The sequence below is a fragment of the Antedon mediterranea genome, chromosome 11 (genome assembly GCF_964355755.1).
Source record: "Antedon mediterranea chromosome 11, ecAntMedi1.1, whole genome shotgun sequence".
NCBI lineage: Eukaryota > Metazoa > Echinodermata > Crinoidea > Comatulida > Antedonidae > Antedon > Antedon mediterranea.
Genome location: NC_092680.1, coordinates 4,471,982 through 4,489,312, shown reverse-complemented (window position 1 = coordinate 4,489,312; position 17,331 = coordinate 4,471,982). Strand labels below are relative to the sequence as shown.

Below are 17,331 nucleotides of genomic sequence, written 5' to 3'. Positions count from 1 at the left end.
TTATTCAACATATTCGATGCTACCTTTTATCCTGAATATTAAACAGTGTTTTTATTTCCCGGTTGAATATACAGTCTGTGAATAAAGTTATTGTAAGTTACAACAATTGCTTTTGTTGTGTGGTACCTGGTTCCTATTTTTAATGAATGACGAGTGACGGGAAATTTAGGCCCTGTATATATAATACATCTTGATTTCCGTAAATCCAAAACATAAAATAAATCGGTGGATAAATTGATTTCAACCTGCAATCATCATGTTAGTATAAAGGTATATACGAAATAATTGTTGTTAAAATGACTACTAGTATAGTGATGGATAAAAACACGATAATAGATCGTCATCCTGGCTTTATGTCATTACATTGCCGTCAGTAGATTTACTGTATATCACTGGCTGGACACAAGGATCTCAGAGCTTAAAGGACCAAGAGTATGTATAAGTAGCCCAATGCAACTACCTAGGGTTGGAGCACACATAAGAAGTGATAACCTGGGGCTTTGCGCCTTACGTTATAACACTGCTCATTGGAGGCTATTAAACAAAGGTGAATTCATTGATATCTGATTTCCATAATTTTTTGATAATCGTATGTTTTCACATGTGCGATATTGCAACAGATTACGGAACTGTATTTATCATGATTGATCAATACAAGCCTAACTATACTGTATGTAGACACAATATACAACGACCACAATGCGTTAGCTGTATCGCCAATACAATATGACTATTAGGGAATTTCCCATTGTTAAATCTTTTGTAAAGAAATTAATACATTCTACAGGTTAACGGTTTCAAGCGAACTTTAAAAAAAAATATAAAATGCAAGTGTTGCGATTCATATTATAAGAAGATGATATGTCATAACGTGACGTAAAAAAAGTTACGTCACCGTCATTTTCAGAGGGAGAAGATTCCATGTTTCTTACTAAGACGTAGGCCTAACTAATTCGCCCAGGCCAATCAAAATACTTTAGCACGTGGCGTAAACGATGATGTGAGTATAAACAGAAGATACAAACATCAGTATTTGTTTATGTGATATGGCTACCACACTAAAGCTCTGTCTACACTATCAAACTTTATGTGTAACAAAAATTGTTGCGCCCATTATATGGACATGATGATATCCATACCACTACCATATTTGGGTATATCACTACCATATTTGGGCTTATCACACTTTTTCTTGATAGTGCAGATAGAGCTTAAGAATATTGAGGTGCCTTACTTTATTACACCATAGACAATAATTGTCAACTTCGTCATTAAATACATTCATTTTCAATGTCAATAATATACATTAATAGGTTAATCGATAACCATTTCAATCAAAATGGACACTGTTAATAAGTAAAGTTAAAATCATCTCTATACAATGGTAATACAACATTATTGCGTTACGTAATTATTAATTAGAATAATTGCTGGCATGCTCAATAGGCGAAACTAATGTGCACCCATCCACACACACCCATGCGCTGCACTCGGTATTGGTGGTGGTGTGATAGAGTGGAACCGCCGATGGTCAACTTCGACACTGTTTTTACGCACAGCGTTCGAACATTGTCACCAATGGTGCACTACTGATACAAAACCAGTCATAATAAAGTCGCATTCAGAGAGTTGGCATGCGGTAAAATATTTCATAGTTTTTCGTGTTGTTCGCAACTGATCCCGTTTCATATATTGAGTTTTCAACCCAGTCCGTTTCACTCCGACAGACGTACGTGTTTTGGTTGCTGGCGGCGTTCTTATTCACGTATTCGTGATTTTTTAGGTTCTCATTTTGTTTCTTGAATAACGTAACGCCCTGTTTACGGAACTGGGCTTCTAACTCCTCCGCAATTGTCCGTAATGGGTTCGAATTTCTTTTTGTTCTGTTGTTCAACGGTGCGTTTTGGTACACATCGTCTCCGTTTTCTTTGGCCCGCAACCCTCGTTTATCGGTTTCCTGTATGTCCTTTTCCAGTATGTCTTCATACCTATGCATAGGAACCCACTGGTATTGCATTTCACTGGGAGTAGGTGTAAATCCTGGAAAAGCCGAATATTCACTGGTGGTCGATGGTGAAGGTGAGGAAGGAGTAGGTGTTGGTATTGGTGTGCAATCGTCTGGTGTTGCAGGGGATATGCCTACTGAACTTCCACCACTGCGTTTCGATCTGTTTGACGTCATAGAATCGCGTTTAGTTTCCTTACTCGTTTCTTTGCTATTGGCTAGACGCATACTATCTGATTGGTTTAGTAACATTGCCTTCTTTTGAAGATACTCAGGTCTGTAAAATACACAGTTTTGTTTTTTAACATCGTATTTTAATGATTCCGTCACCATTTAAAGAAGAATAATGTATTTTATCCACATGCGTGCTGTTATGTATTACAAACAAAGTGTGAACACGTTCACCGACCGAATTCATATACTGCCATGCACCATTGTCAATACCAGTATATTATTAGGGGCAAAACCAGATTGTTTTTTTACAATCATCATCGTTCAGGGAGATGACCACCTATCTGATAGGACAGTGATTAATTTACTATTATTAACATTGTGCCTAAAGACATAAAATAAACAATATATATTTATAATTTATATTTATTTATATAATAACAATCATCAACGTTGTCGTCATCGTCGTCATCGGAACTGACCATTCATCATTACAATACAATTAACATTACTACGGTACTTACGTGTTAACCCTGCCTATGCATCTAATCACCCAGGCAACCATAACAACGAGAAATACAAGAAATAAGCCTAACCCTACTGCTACAGCGACTAAAGGCAAACTCTCTGAAAAAAAAACCCCAAAAAAAACCAATGTAAGTTAACTCATAGTGAAACTAAGGAAAATTGGCTTATTTTTGCATAATGTATGTACTTTCATAAACTGTGTGTAGACTCAGTTTATCATGTATTGTAATCTTTGCAATGATGATACGCAGAGGAAACGGGCAGAACCTATAATGTGTACATGCGTAGAATGTGTAAATTAACTATGCGTAGGTTATTCTTTAAAGCAAAAGCAATGCACTACAACGGTTTAGTGTTATGTTCCTACGTTATAATTAATATTCTTCTTAGAATGATATGTATCCTTTTTGAAAAGCCCAATTTGATGGCATGTTGCTCTGTATAGATTAGGATATTTCCTTATTTACTAGATTCCAACAGTAGATGCTGTATATATTCTGGGCATCGATACTTTATCTCAAGTTTACGCCATAAATATAGATTATTCATTGTATACTTTACTTTATAGAGTATAATAATATATAGAGTAGTTATTATAACAACTATATATATTTCTGTCATTTGATTGGAGGATTGTGGATTACATGATACAAAATCAACTTGAGAGCAAGGTGTATTTATGTACAGTCGGCGGAAGACCAGGTGACACAACATCCCCTTACAGACAAAACACAACAGGTAGTAGAAAAAGAAAGTCTGAACATTGAACGTTTTATTGAGGTTTACGAACAGAATGGAGAATTGTACACACGAAATGTAATAGATAGAAATGAAGTCAGATAGATCGTACTCTCACAATTTTGTATTTATTTTTTTTAGTAATTTTGTGCATAAGATTTGATAATATTAATAAGCAACAGTTGTGTTTACAGAATATTATTATTATTTTATTTTTGACGAATCATGAATCATAGTTGCAGTGCACAGTACTATAATCATAGACTTTAGCTTTTCCTACCGGCACATGTTGAGGAAATTGAAATCTTGTATTATTTTAAAGCTACGAAGGTTGAGTCACTGGTAATGGCACACAATGTTACGAACCCAGAGAGGCACAGTAAACAACGAACCCAGAGAGGCACAGTCAACAACAACAAAACACAGTTATATTAGGAACTGTTTAGTTATATTATAACTGTTAATTGATCAATATTAACTTATCACTTATATAATTATGCATTTTTTAAAGTACTTACGTGTGAATGATGGAACATTTTCCTTTAGAAACACTGTTGTTAGTTGTGTAGATTGGATATCATTATCTTTAAATGTATCTTCTGTCGGGTAAAACCCACCAGGAACCAGTCCCCGATCAGTCGCTAGGTAAACATTTGTAAATCGTGGTCTTACTGTAGGGCGGCCTGGGCGTGGGACTGCAGGTCGGTTTGGCGGCGCAACGGTAGGACGTCTTGGAGGTACCGGTTTCACAGTAGGCTTTGGTTTTGGTGCTGGCTTTGGAGGAACTGGAGCCCTTGGAGGAGGAGGATTTGTTACTCTTGGTGGAGGAGGATTTGTTACTCTTGGTGGAGGTCGAACTGGAATCTGTGGTCCGTACGGTGGAAGGCCAGCATTAGGATTATTATTACCTTGTGTTGGATGCATATGCCCTGAAATATTTAAAAAGAAATACAATTTGTGAGAATAGAAAGTTATACGCTACTAACATATTAATGACTTTTGTTTATGTTTTAAATCTTCAATACTGTTTATATTAATTATAATAAGTGTAAAGATATACTAAAATAGGCTATACAAAATAATTATACAAAAAAAGAAAGAAATGCAATTGAAAATGGTACCCGTTACTGCCAACCACGTGACAATTGCAGTAATTGAATGGTTAGTGATAACAGGTGAACAAGACAACTACTAACAGAGGCAACATAATCAATTATATAGTCTACAATAACAGTGACGAATAAATGATATCCATTATGATTGATTTTGCCATGTTACCTGTTTTATTTTTGTTTTTAAGCAACTTGTAAAAAAAGGATGAAAAAAGTAGGAAAATGGAAAGGAGAAAATAATAAAGGAATTTTTAAACAAGATCCAGGTACCTTTTTATTGTAATGAACAGACATACAAGTAAAGAAATAAATAAGATGCTCTATCAATCGTGACCTTAGATGTCAGGGGTTATATATAATTGAAGTAGTAATTGAAGTAAACTTTAGGGTACATAAGCTATAGACAGTAACTAATTTACCGCAGGTTGTTTATATAATAGTCATCTACACCTTAAAAGATGTTGATAGTTTCTAGATGTTTTACAACAAAGTGGGTATGGATTATCAAAAAAGTGTTTAAATTAGTTCAAAACATGTTTAAATACAATTGCTTTCTATATCTAAGAGAGGTTTTCCAATGTTGTGATTTTTAATAAAATAAAAGTATATTTTTAATGATTACAATCAACGTTTTCCTATATAATTTTTAGAACTATCACATACGATCGATAGTTTAATACTTATCGAAGTTTAAATTCTAATACTAATTAATCTCTCGATTAGTTCTACTTCCGGAGAGATACTAGGTTAACCGACAACATGACACTTTCGTTTGTGTATTCACATCGAATCTGATAAAATAAATAAATTATTAATAAACGCCTTTAAAACACTTAATTTTGCTTAAAAATCGTACAATTGTTAAATGATTGATGATGACTTCAGATATCATATTTGTGCAACAATACACGATAATTATTTATGATTAATTTTGATGAAACTTATTTATAAAGCTCTGTCTACACTCTTTATTATTTATTTGTTGACCCATTTACCTTTGGATTGGTGACACTCACAACATTCACTATCAAACTTTATATGACAAAAAAATGTAATGTCATGTCACTACCATCTTTGGGCATATCACTACCATACATCACACTTTTTTTGTCAAACTAGTTTGATAGTGTAGATAGTAAGACATTAGTATGATTTCAAAGCTACTATTAAACCTATACTTATTATATTATTATTATTATTATTATATCAATATTTATAAAGCGTCAATTCAAAGACCGAGGTACAAAATCAAAGGCGCTGGGCATGTTAGTGGTCGAAAATTTGAGCAATTTTTTAAATAAGGCAACAGAAGAGCAGTGTTTAATTTGTGGGGGGAGTGAATTCCAGAGTGTGGGTGCTACAAAAAAAAACGACCTATGACCAAAGGTTTTAGTGGCTATGCGTGGAACAGAGAGTAACAAATCATCGGATGATCTAAGAGTCCGTCCAGGAACATAAAAGGTGATTAATTGACGGATGTAAGCAGGTTGGTTGAAAAGAAGTGCTTTAAAAGTAAGGAGCAAGATTTTAAATTTGATTCGATTGTCAATGGGGAGCCAGTGAAGTTCTCGAAGAACAGGTGAAATGTGAGAGCGACGGTTAGTGAACGTAATGATACGAGCAGCCGAGTTTGATTTGCACCAAAAAACATTATACATTATTTAGATGTACGGAAATAGAAAACGTGTATGTTTCGATACCCGTGTCTACTCGTTTCTATGTTCTATAATTAATTTAAACAATACATATTATATACTTATTATAGGTCAACTCTGATTGGTCAAAACATAAAGTCTGTTTCAAGTGGAGACAGTAATAATGAAACAAGAAATTCGATTAAACATTACAATGACGTTTAAGTAGCCACACCTCTGGTAGGTAAACCACATCTTCTTTGATATAGCAATAGTTTGTAATAAATATATCCGTCTGATTATATATACCCTATAAAATCTATAACCTATAAACTACCACGGACATAGTTTACGCCAAACACATATTAGCGTGTGCTTGCCTCTTTTATTTACTTTTAAAGATATAAATATAATAAATACATAATAGGAAATCTTTCTGAACAATTAGCCATGTACACATGGCTGCAGCCGCGTGCGCAAATTTGAGTTAGTTTTTACCGACCGACCAACTAACCATTCGACCGACATAGTGAGCTGTAGAGTCGCGTGCAAACGCGACTAAAAAGAAGAGAAACATGTTTTAACATAACTTGCTCGGCTGACCAGGAAAACTAGTGTCGTTTACTGAAATGATAATAGTTAAATTAATAAAACAATATTTCTGTCATTGTTTCTTACGTCCACATATACAACATTAGGGCGTGACAGCGAACAGTGACATCATTCCTGTCAATGTAAATTAGCATGAGGTTAGGCTCGCATGAGTAATATTATGTCCTAACATTCATTATTTTTAAACCAGTGCACCAGTCGCTTGGTTGCGTAGAGTATCATAGTACAATGACATCGTACAGTATGTTTTGAATTACATTTATTTGAAAAGTATTTTCATCATAAAAATACTTGAACCTCAACCAGGGAAAAGTGAAATCATTTCACTCTTTCCTGCTCTAATTGTCTTCATATTAAATAATCTAAATGACTCTTGTTAATTAATATAGACCATGTTATACAAGTAATAACTTGAGACAAAAGGCATGAATCACCTTCAACTCTAGATGCCCCGACAAAAAAAGCATCGTATCTTCTTTACATTTCAATTCCGTTGTTGTTGTCACTGGCAATGGACAAGATCACGTGGCCCCAAGGGTAAATCCCCACTATCTTACTAACAAGACGGTCGACACTGAATTGAAATACCAATCTCAATTGAATAATAGATAGCTAGGCTTTTAAAACACCTGAAGGGTTACACGTGCCTTGTTGAAGATATCGTTTGATGCTTGAAATTATGAAACCCAGGCCAGGGAATTAATTCGCTTGCAATTTTTCTAAACTTTCAATGCATTTTTCTACGATAACACATTTCAACAGTTAAGTTCAAAGCCTTTTTTTTATCAGGTTGATTATAGCTTTATGATATTTATGCTTTACTTTGATAAGAGCTTATATAGGTCAGTTGTTCTGTTTTTTACAACAAAATATTGAGGGTCAAAGTGAAGTTAAACATTCTGCTGAGGTCTTTCGTCAAAAGTGTAAGCACGGTAAGTAGCTTTTTCCGACAGGTTGAACTGAAGGAAACAGTAAATAAAAGAAACAATGCTAATATTTCAACAAAACAGGGGCTACTACTGTTAATCTTATAAATTTGAATAACCCTATGATACAAATACAATGATCATACACGCGAAGACTGAGGTGGAGAAGCTATGTGAGTTTGCAAAAAATGAATAGCAAAGTTACAAATCTTAATTGTTGCGGACACTCTGATTTGGAAGAAATACTGATTACGGATTCTTTGACAGTGAATGCCGAATAATCATTTTCAATTGTATTTTGTAACCTATTCGTAAGTATCTGTATGATAACTAAAATCAAAATATTAAGCATATTCATATCTTTCCATTCATTCCAAACTGCATACACAACTTCCTCCCAGTTGGTTTAAAAATAGGAAATAACGTCAACTAATTATTGAGGCACGCAACGCAAAGGTGAAGTTAAATTTACATTAAAGTAAATGGTAGAAATATCAAAACAATTATAAATATCATTATTAGTATTATTATTATAGTATCAAAGGTGTAATAATGGGAACAATGCATTGTAATTTATTTAGGCTATTGAGTTTATTTAGGCTATAATGAGTTTATTTAATTTAATTTTTTTTTATTGAATTTTAGTACGGCAGAATGTTTGCTTCACGAGAATATTTGGATGGTCTAATCCTAATTATTTTGTTTACGGTATACATAATTAATATTCTGACCCTAGTTTATTTTAATCAATGAGTGTAATCGAGCCGCAAAGTTGATGAGGTCACTGTCAGGAAATATGAATCACATGGTAAAGTGTCTTCTTTAAAACAGTTTTACTTGTTGAAATATATTCGTATCCAGTAATCCAAATATTGATACTATTTTATAGTTATAACAATAATGGTATTGTGATATATAGGCCTATTCACAAGATCATTTCTGACAATGAAATAGCACATGTTTTCCTATGAACAAATACTCATAAAGTTCAGTCTACACTATTAAACTTTATGTGACAAAACAATGTGATGTGCCCATATATGGACATGATGATGTCATACACAACCATATTTGGGCACATCAAACTTTTATTGTCAAACTAGTTAGATAGTGTAGCTTAAGTTTTAAAAAGCAACGATTACGTCTTGAAATTACCAAGTAATGATAAAGGTACTCTTGCGTGTACTGAAGTGGAACAATAGACAACATTAACAGGTTATAAATATTTACATTATTAATATCCTTGTAGTGATATTGCGGGGGATATGTCATGCCTTAGTCTCATAGTCACAACATAATTGTGCGTCGGATATGGCAGGATTACAATCTAGGATGACATTTTATACTTTTATTTGTTACTTACGACAAACCCTTAAGTAAATAATTCGGTTTTTCTATTTATCAAATAATACATCTACTAATGACTAATTACTCCAACTCCTTAGCTTATTTGTATTAATTTGGACCGTTAATCACACAGAACTTATTTCAACGAAATTAACAATATAATATAAAACAACAGCTCTACAGATATCAGATACAACATTTAGTATTATTAGTACAGTATATATTTTGAAATTAAGAAATACATTTAATGAAAATTTAATCCTACAACATTCTTAATAAACTCTAAAGTCAAGTATCAATTTCCTAACCTATCCCTTTGATACTTTGGATCCACGGGAATACTTTTACTTTCTAAGACATTCGTATATTAGGCTCTAAATATTTAGCCTAAAATATTATAACGTGATACAGAATATAATATACCTAACCCAATTTAATACTTTCATTATATTTAACCCAATTTGATACTGTCATTCATCTTTATAATTAAATTAGGAAGGAGTTAGGCTACTTATTAACAATTATTTTTAACATTTTTAAATGAAAAAAAAAAAAAAACGAAACAGTCTCATGCTAAGTATAAAGTAACTGACGAAGTACACACAAAATAAAATACTTGAAACTTACGGCATCAACGTTATAAAACAACATTATGAACATTGTATCAAGAAAATGGATGTAATCTTTATAACAAAGAATTAAGATCTTCAAGTGAAACTATGTTTTATTTTAAGAGGGAAATACGCTATAAATGTAAATACATGCACACGACCGTCAACTCTAAAGCTTTGTCTACACTATCAAACTAGTTTTACATAAAAAGGTGTGATGTGCCCAATGGTAGTGATATGACCAAATATGACCCATGTACATATATGGCCACATTATTTTGTTACATAAAGTTTGATAGTGTAGACAGAGCTTTATGACATCTTGAATTTTCCACAAAAATGTAATAATTACAATACAATAATTGTAAAACATTGGACATTTGCTACCTTTGGTTTAATCAAAGTGGATGTATGCGACATAAACGATTAGATTTAATTGAATTGAATTAATGTTTTATAAACTTTCTTGGCATGATTCCAAAACGGAACATATTTCTATTTGGTCAATTAATTAATTATATACTTCGGTACCTGTATAATAAAAAAAAACCTCACTGTAACCTTTTGGATTTGTATGTATTAACTGTTCTTATAAAACCTTGGATAAAACTAGTATTTGGTTTCAACGTAATACTTGGAAAAGAAACACACAAAAGACAAAACAACCTCACCTTCCATCTTGTTTTCTTGAAAATATGAAAGTTACTTGTGAGTTAGCTGCAATGACACTTGATCAAACGAAAGCTTTCTAGTAAGTTTAGTTCCTACAGTAGGTAACAATATGTGTACAGCCAAATCAAAACCAGGCATTTGTCGTAAATGTGACATTTTGAGTTTTAAAGATATTTGTACAGAGCACATAATTTGCTTTAAAATACTGAAAAAATTATTCAATTTGGTCAAGTATTTTTAGAGTTATGATACAATAAGTAAAGAAATACAAGTAAGAATTCATTTTTATTTAGCAGTGAAAAATGCATTCAAAGATCAACAATAGTTCAAACAGGAAGTTTAAATGTGCTGGCAGACAGCGACTCATGTTCACCTTGACAACGCTAACTTCTAGTATACCTATGACTTTGAAATTTAGCACAAATGTAACTAATACATTTTTCTATAATCATTGAAATTTTCAAAGAAATCCAGTAACATTAACATTGTCAAATGAGACTTCAAATAACTACATACGTTAGTAAACTTTTTTTTACTAAACTTATGTTATGTGTGAGGCTTGTAATAACTATAAATAAGTACTATTAATAAAGTGACAATAAAATACAACATATAGAAATGAACCAAAATTAATGATACACAGACAGTTGATTGTGTTTGATGTGTTTAAATTTATTTACAATTGGTACACTTTAAATTATAACATTTTGGTCATTTCAGGCTGCGTGTTACAACAGTATTATCATCTTTTGTGCCGGGTCTTTAAGTTTTAAATACATACATATTTTTCGATACAATTATTTCACGGTTTTATTCAGGGTTACGTTGCATAATAGAATACATGTGTCATGTATCATCAGAATCAAAGTCATTTTTGTAAAGTTATATTAAGCACCGTATCACCATTATTGGAGTTGTTTGAGAAGAGAAAGTAGCAACAGCATCACCACCACTGTCAAAACTATTGGTATACATTACAGTATTAATTACCAATCAAGATCTGAAAACAGAATGGAAAATTAAATTAAACTTTTTTAAACACATTTAAAAATCTTTTTTTTGGGCTAGGCCTAGACCAAGGTATGCTAGGTGGTTTTACTAGGCTAACTTGAGTACTAAGCTGGCATACAGTTCATCTCTTATCTTATGCCTAGGCTAGGCCTAATATTTTGATCAAAAGTGTTTCTGTGTTCACCAAACTGAGTGTGTCGCGCTAGAAAGTCATTTCGTACTTTCTAACCTCTTGTTGTTTACGATTCGCTAGCGAAGCCAATATTTCTACTTTTCATATTATATAAATCATTAAACTATTCTAGGTTGTTTTATTATTATCTAGGATGCATAAATAGCAAGTATAAATTAATATTGAATGTTTTTTACAGTAAGAATGTTTTGTTAAAACCTTACCGCTTCCTCAGTGTACTTTGAATAGCTGTTAAAGGCAAATTTAACGCTTCAATGACTTGAGCCACTCTGTTAGCCAATCAAATTGCCTGTTTCAGGATTCCGTAGCAACAAGACTGGTTTGCTTATACCAAAAGGTTATTAAAGAATGTGTTTGATTGGCTATACTATTATTTTACATGACCTACAACCTTTATCTTTGGAAAGATTTTTTCACGAGCTTTCTAAAAATACCACACATTAAGGGGTCTTCTCATAATCAAAGAGGTAAAAGTTGGTTAGAAATAGACACAAATTACAGAATAGAACTTGATTTTTTCACCAAAGACGAAAAAGGGGGTCTCATTAAAATGTTATTTTCATTGATTTATACTTATAATTTCTTTAAAATACCTAGATTTTTGGAATCTACGGTAAATTTTCTGTAAGATTATTTAAAAAACTAAAAATGGTCAAGATATAGGTTTTACACATTCAGAAGCATTTTACAGAAATCCCTTGCTGCCGACAAACGCCTGGTTTTGGTTTGGCGGTACACATATAATGAGGATCACGACCGACTCACTTAAGCGTGTGCTTAGTGACCTCGCGGAGTACAGTCGACTCAAGAGACAGACATTTGCTAGGCAGAGAGATCACATGAGTACAGCACATACTCATGAAAAAAGCACACTAAAATGAATTATACTTAGTTGGTCTCAGTGCTTTGCACAAATGCAACGGAAATCAACCTGAGTACACAATTAGATACTTCCATAGAACACTAACAACTGCTATCCGGAGAGTTTAAATAAGCTGAGTAAAAATCATTACAAATTAGAATAACGTAGTTTCGTACACAGATGAAAAATGAGGCATCGTAAGGTGGAATCTCGTACCCCCGAGAGAAATACATCGAGTGAACAAACTCGTTTGCCAGTACGACAAGTTGACCAGGCACGTTGACATCTTTTTCAATACTGTTTTTAAACTCGAAAAGATTAGGGGACAAGCGTCTAATGGTAATTGACAAAGTTTAAATTAGTAAGGTCTGATAGCATATTCTTTCACTTTGCTGTTAATTTTGAACCGTGTTTTCAATTTTCAGAAATCCATTGTTATGGTTTTAATTAGGCAAGTAGAATCAATTGATCTTATACATTTGTAGATAAATTCGTTTTCAATTATTTTATCTTTACATCGAACTATAAATAACACAAAAACTAAACGTAGGATAACTTTTTAGATCTGATGTTCTAATTCGTTATAAGTGGTTCTTATACATGGATCCAACATATTATTGACGGTATTTTATTACCTTCCATATATAAATCAAATATTTGTTTAAACTATTGTTATTGATAATGAAACTTTGTTGACAATACAGCTTAACATCAACAGTGGCTGAATCTCATAAAGTTAGATTTATATAAAGAACCACTGAAGTATTATCGTTAAAGCGACATATGCTTTGATTTAAAAACTTTAATCAACTTATTATTAAACATTTCAAAATTTCAATTTTTACCCGCTAAATGACGAAAATAATAGATACGTTATTTCTGTTTTTCCATCATAGCGCCCTCTAACGCTGAATTACTTCTGATTAAAGATTATTGAATCGGAAAATGACTAATGAACTTTAATTGACACTGTGCTTTTCAATTTTATGATAATGGAGGTTTCAAGTGCAAGGTTGATTTCTCAGATAACTTTTCGTTTATTTTATATCGAAATAAACATTATAATCTGATCATGTGTGTACATATACGGAGCATGTTGTATGTATGTACACAACGTGTTCTCTTGTACCGGATCTTTATGCAATGTGTATTATTATCTATACAAACAAAATAAACAGATCAAACAACTTGTATAGTAAAAGGGTGGAAAACTACATTTATAAGGCACAGGATAGTGGTCATTTGAGTTCGGAAGGTTGTTTCAGAAGAGGTCCTCAACATCAAACCAGGTCACATTTACGGAAGAAATGTTGATTGCTTATAATCAATTACGAGTGTTTCAGTAGAAAAGTTAGCCCTGTTTGTCTTTATTGTCTTTTTTATGTTAGTCAACCAGTCGAATATTCGATTTTTGTCTGGAATGTATTATTTTGAGCTCAAATATTATACGTATGAGACGCCATGTGTGCAAAAATATATTTTTTTTAAATAAATTAAAATACAGTACAAAGATTATAGAACAGTGTATGTTCTCAAACAATAAAACCTAAATTTACTACATTCTTCTATACTCAATAATAAAACTTTTAAAACTTGTTCATTTAATGTAATCTTACCTTGGATCATGAGGTAATATTCGTCTATTCGCACAGAATTGTATTCTATTGCTGTTACAACTGCTTCAAATTCAAGCTATAAAGGGTATAAATAAAATGTCATATATCTTGTTTGCTTAATAATGTTCACAAATTGTAGGTACTTTTGCAATATTTATTTTGAAATTGTAAATCAATCTTTTCCTTCTTCTGTTTTTTATTTCTTTATTGTTTATTTTATTGGAACTATAGTATAATGAATATTTCGATATGTGTATTAGATAAGATACTGTATATACAGAAAAGGTAAATTATTACCTTGAATGACTGTTCTGCATAAAATTCAATATCGATCTTTTTCCATCCAACACCAAACGTTATTCCATTACCAGTCCATATCATTTTTCCAATTGGTCTTCCATTCCTATATCCCATTTTCTTAATATGGAGGGCGCTCTGGTCTCTTAATTTAAAATAGTAAAACATGACGAGCCTAACTCGAGACTTGGATAGGATGTTATACATTGGTGTTTCAATGATCGCATTCACATAAGCCAATCGTTCTCGTGGCTGTTCTTCTCTGTAGCAGGCGCATAGATGTGTTCCTTAAATTAAATACAAAGCAACGTTGGTATTATATTAAGCTAAAGCTCTGTCTACACTATCAAATTTTATGTGACAAAGAGTGTAATGTTCCCATATATGGATACGATGATGTCATATCACTAGCATGTTTGGGCATATCATTACCGTGTTTGGGCACATCACAATTTTTTGTCAAAATAGTTTGATAGTGTAGACATACTAGTAGCTTAAGAACAAACAGCTTCAAGTCAGTTATATAAAGTTTAAGTTAGGTTATAATTTTTTAGTAAATAAAGCTGAAATAAAAAAAGAATAATAACTTTAATTGAAAACGATATCTTAATAATACGTCGAGTATGACTCTACACAACCCACTTACTTAAACATTATTATATTGTGACATAAGTCTATGTCCTTGAACATCCCAGGAATATAAGTCTAATCACTTTAAAATATAACATATTTTACAGGTATGTCGCCAAATGAAAATTAACAATCCAATTGGAGCATTACAAGTAGTTTGTACTTAAGCATTTCATTTAAAACATGAATTTATTAATTACTTAAATTACGACCTTGACTTATAAAATTGCTGTAAAACCTGACAACTCGGATGACCTTGAACCAGAAACAACATAGTAAATGTATTATGGTTGCAGTAAGAAATTAAAAATATCATATTTATACTTGACATAGAAATTTATATTTACGAAACGTCATCGTGGAGCTGTATTTTGTTTCTGTGCACTTCTTTTGTGACATGATGGTTAATTTGGTGAAGAAAAGTAAGGTTGTGGAATTGAAATGTGAAATATGAATGATGAAATGGAATATTCTTCTTGTTTGGCAACATGATGTTACATTTGAAGTAATTCTAAAGATTGTTATAGGAATAATTCTAGAAGAAAGCCACACATAGCATAGTGTCACTCGCCTTTCGACGAAAAAAAAAACTAAATATGATAATCATATTTCTTAATAAACGTTTTCTTTAATATGAAAAGTGACCATTTTATTGTCCTGTTATGTGTTTGCGTTTCTTTTGTGTTATTTGTGTTGTTTGTGATACCAGGGAAGAGTGGAATTGTAATTTTACTCTTCTCTGGAGATACAGTGTAATTATTATAATAAATGGGAAAAAATCATTTTTTTTCAATCTCACAATTTTTTCGATAATTAAAGTAATGTTTTTAGAATGTTATTTGATTTGAAAGAAATAAATGTTATTTTGAATTGAATCTCATCTAAGGGGAATCCTTACTATTGTTTTACTTTAACGGACTTTTAAGGGAACATTTAGTGTAAATGGACTACCAGATACATCCATGTTAAAACGAATCTGCGTTCTTACAAGCATCATATTAAGATGGAAAATCCATGGATATTGAGTTTAGTAGTGTTACACATTTGATCAGGTCAAGATAATCAAGGTGACCATGTCAACATTCTTACCTGTCTGGCGTGTTGGTATAGTACGTCCTGCAGGCGGTAATACAAGTTGCGACAATGTGTTCTGTTTGGTCCAGTTGATTAGATCATTGGTAGATTGTTTAAAACCACACATTCCAAGTTCACTAAAAGTACACTGGTAAACTGGAAGAATAAAAACATAATAAAAATCAATCATCGTGGACGAGAATACAGGAGAACAACATGAAATGCATAAACAAACAAGATCAGGCATTGTCATTTAGAAAAAAGAGTACTAGTTTTAAGTCGGATTGGAGTAGGATAGCCGAGTGGTTAGGACACTTGACTGTCATACAGATACACCCGGGTTCAATTCCCGACAAGTCCACTCAGCTGTAAATGAGTACCTAGAAAATATTAGGGAGAAAAAAAGGCGGCGTGGAAAGGAACTGGCCACCCTACCACATAATGCCGAGGCTTAGTACAATAAGCTCCTAAAAGCTCACTCCCCTACGTTCAGAATGAACACGGGATTCACCTAGTAGTTGAAAGTAGTTAAAAAACTGATGTTCTCAACACAACATTATTCACCTAAGAGTATTCTTCTAATAACATAGTGGAGCAGAAACATGGACAAAAAAGGTGATTGAAAGAAGAATACACAACTCACTCTAAAAGAATAAAATCCAACTTACCAGAATTAGGAAAATACACATTTTAGAACAAACTACAGAAATCAAATGGAGATTGGTACGCGACAGATTACAAGAATAAATGACAATATATGGACAAAGTTAGTTACAGAATAGCAACCAGAAATGGGAAGAAGATAAGGACGAAAAGAAGAGTGGAGAGATGACATTAGTTTTTGTCCTCTTCTTTTTTCACTAAACATTTTTTATAAGTGCATAAATTGTATTTTTTCTTGCTTATTTCAGTCATTACTATTTGTACATGTATATAGTTGTTCATTTGAAAGTTCAGACCTAAAGTAAAATTAGCTTAATGCAATCTCCACACACATTTTTTATCATTTATATATTTTTTTAAATGTATGTATTGTGTTATATTTTGTGTGAAATAAAATATGAAACTCAAACTGAAAATATATAAATCTGGACTCATTGGTCAATATAGTTTCAGGAACAGAAATGGTGGAAATACTCAAGGATGGTTACATCTTCAAGACAATAATTTTGTAAACATTAAAAAGAACAATACACTTTATCATCTATATTATACTTCTATAAACTACATATTGGTACTTTTAAATAAGGAATATACGGAAAATAGAAAATGGACATACCAAAAATGATAAA

General features: G+C 32.3%; 1 protein-coding gene across 1 annotated transcript; it reads right to left on the bottom strand.

The window, feature by feature from the left end:
* Positions 1 to 1,038: 1,038 nt before the first annotated feature.
* LOC140062570 (uncharacterized) lies at positions 1,039 to 16,230 on the bottom strand. The gene is made up of 6 exons (XM_072108837.1): positions 16,055 to 16,230; positions 14,336 to 14,622; positions 14,039 to 14,114; positions 3,961 to 4,371; positions 2,701 to 2,803; positions 1,039 to 2,282 (listed from the first exon to the last, which is right to left on the bottom strand). The coding sequence occupies exons 1-6, from the start codon at positions 16,227 to 16,229 to the stop codon at positions 1,622 to 1,624; spliced, it is 1,713 nt and encodes a 570-aa protein (XP_071964938.1). The 5' UTR covers position 16,230; the 3' UTR covers positions 1,039 to 1,621.
* Positions 16,231 to 17,331: the final 1,101 nt, after the last annotated feature.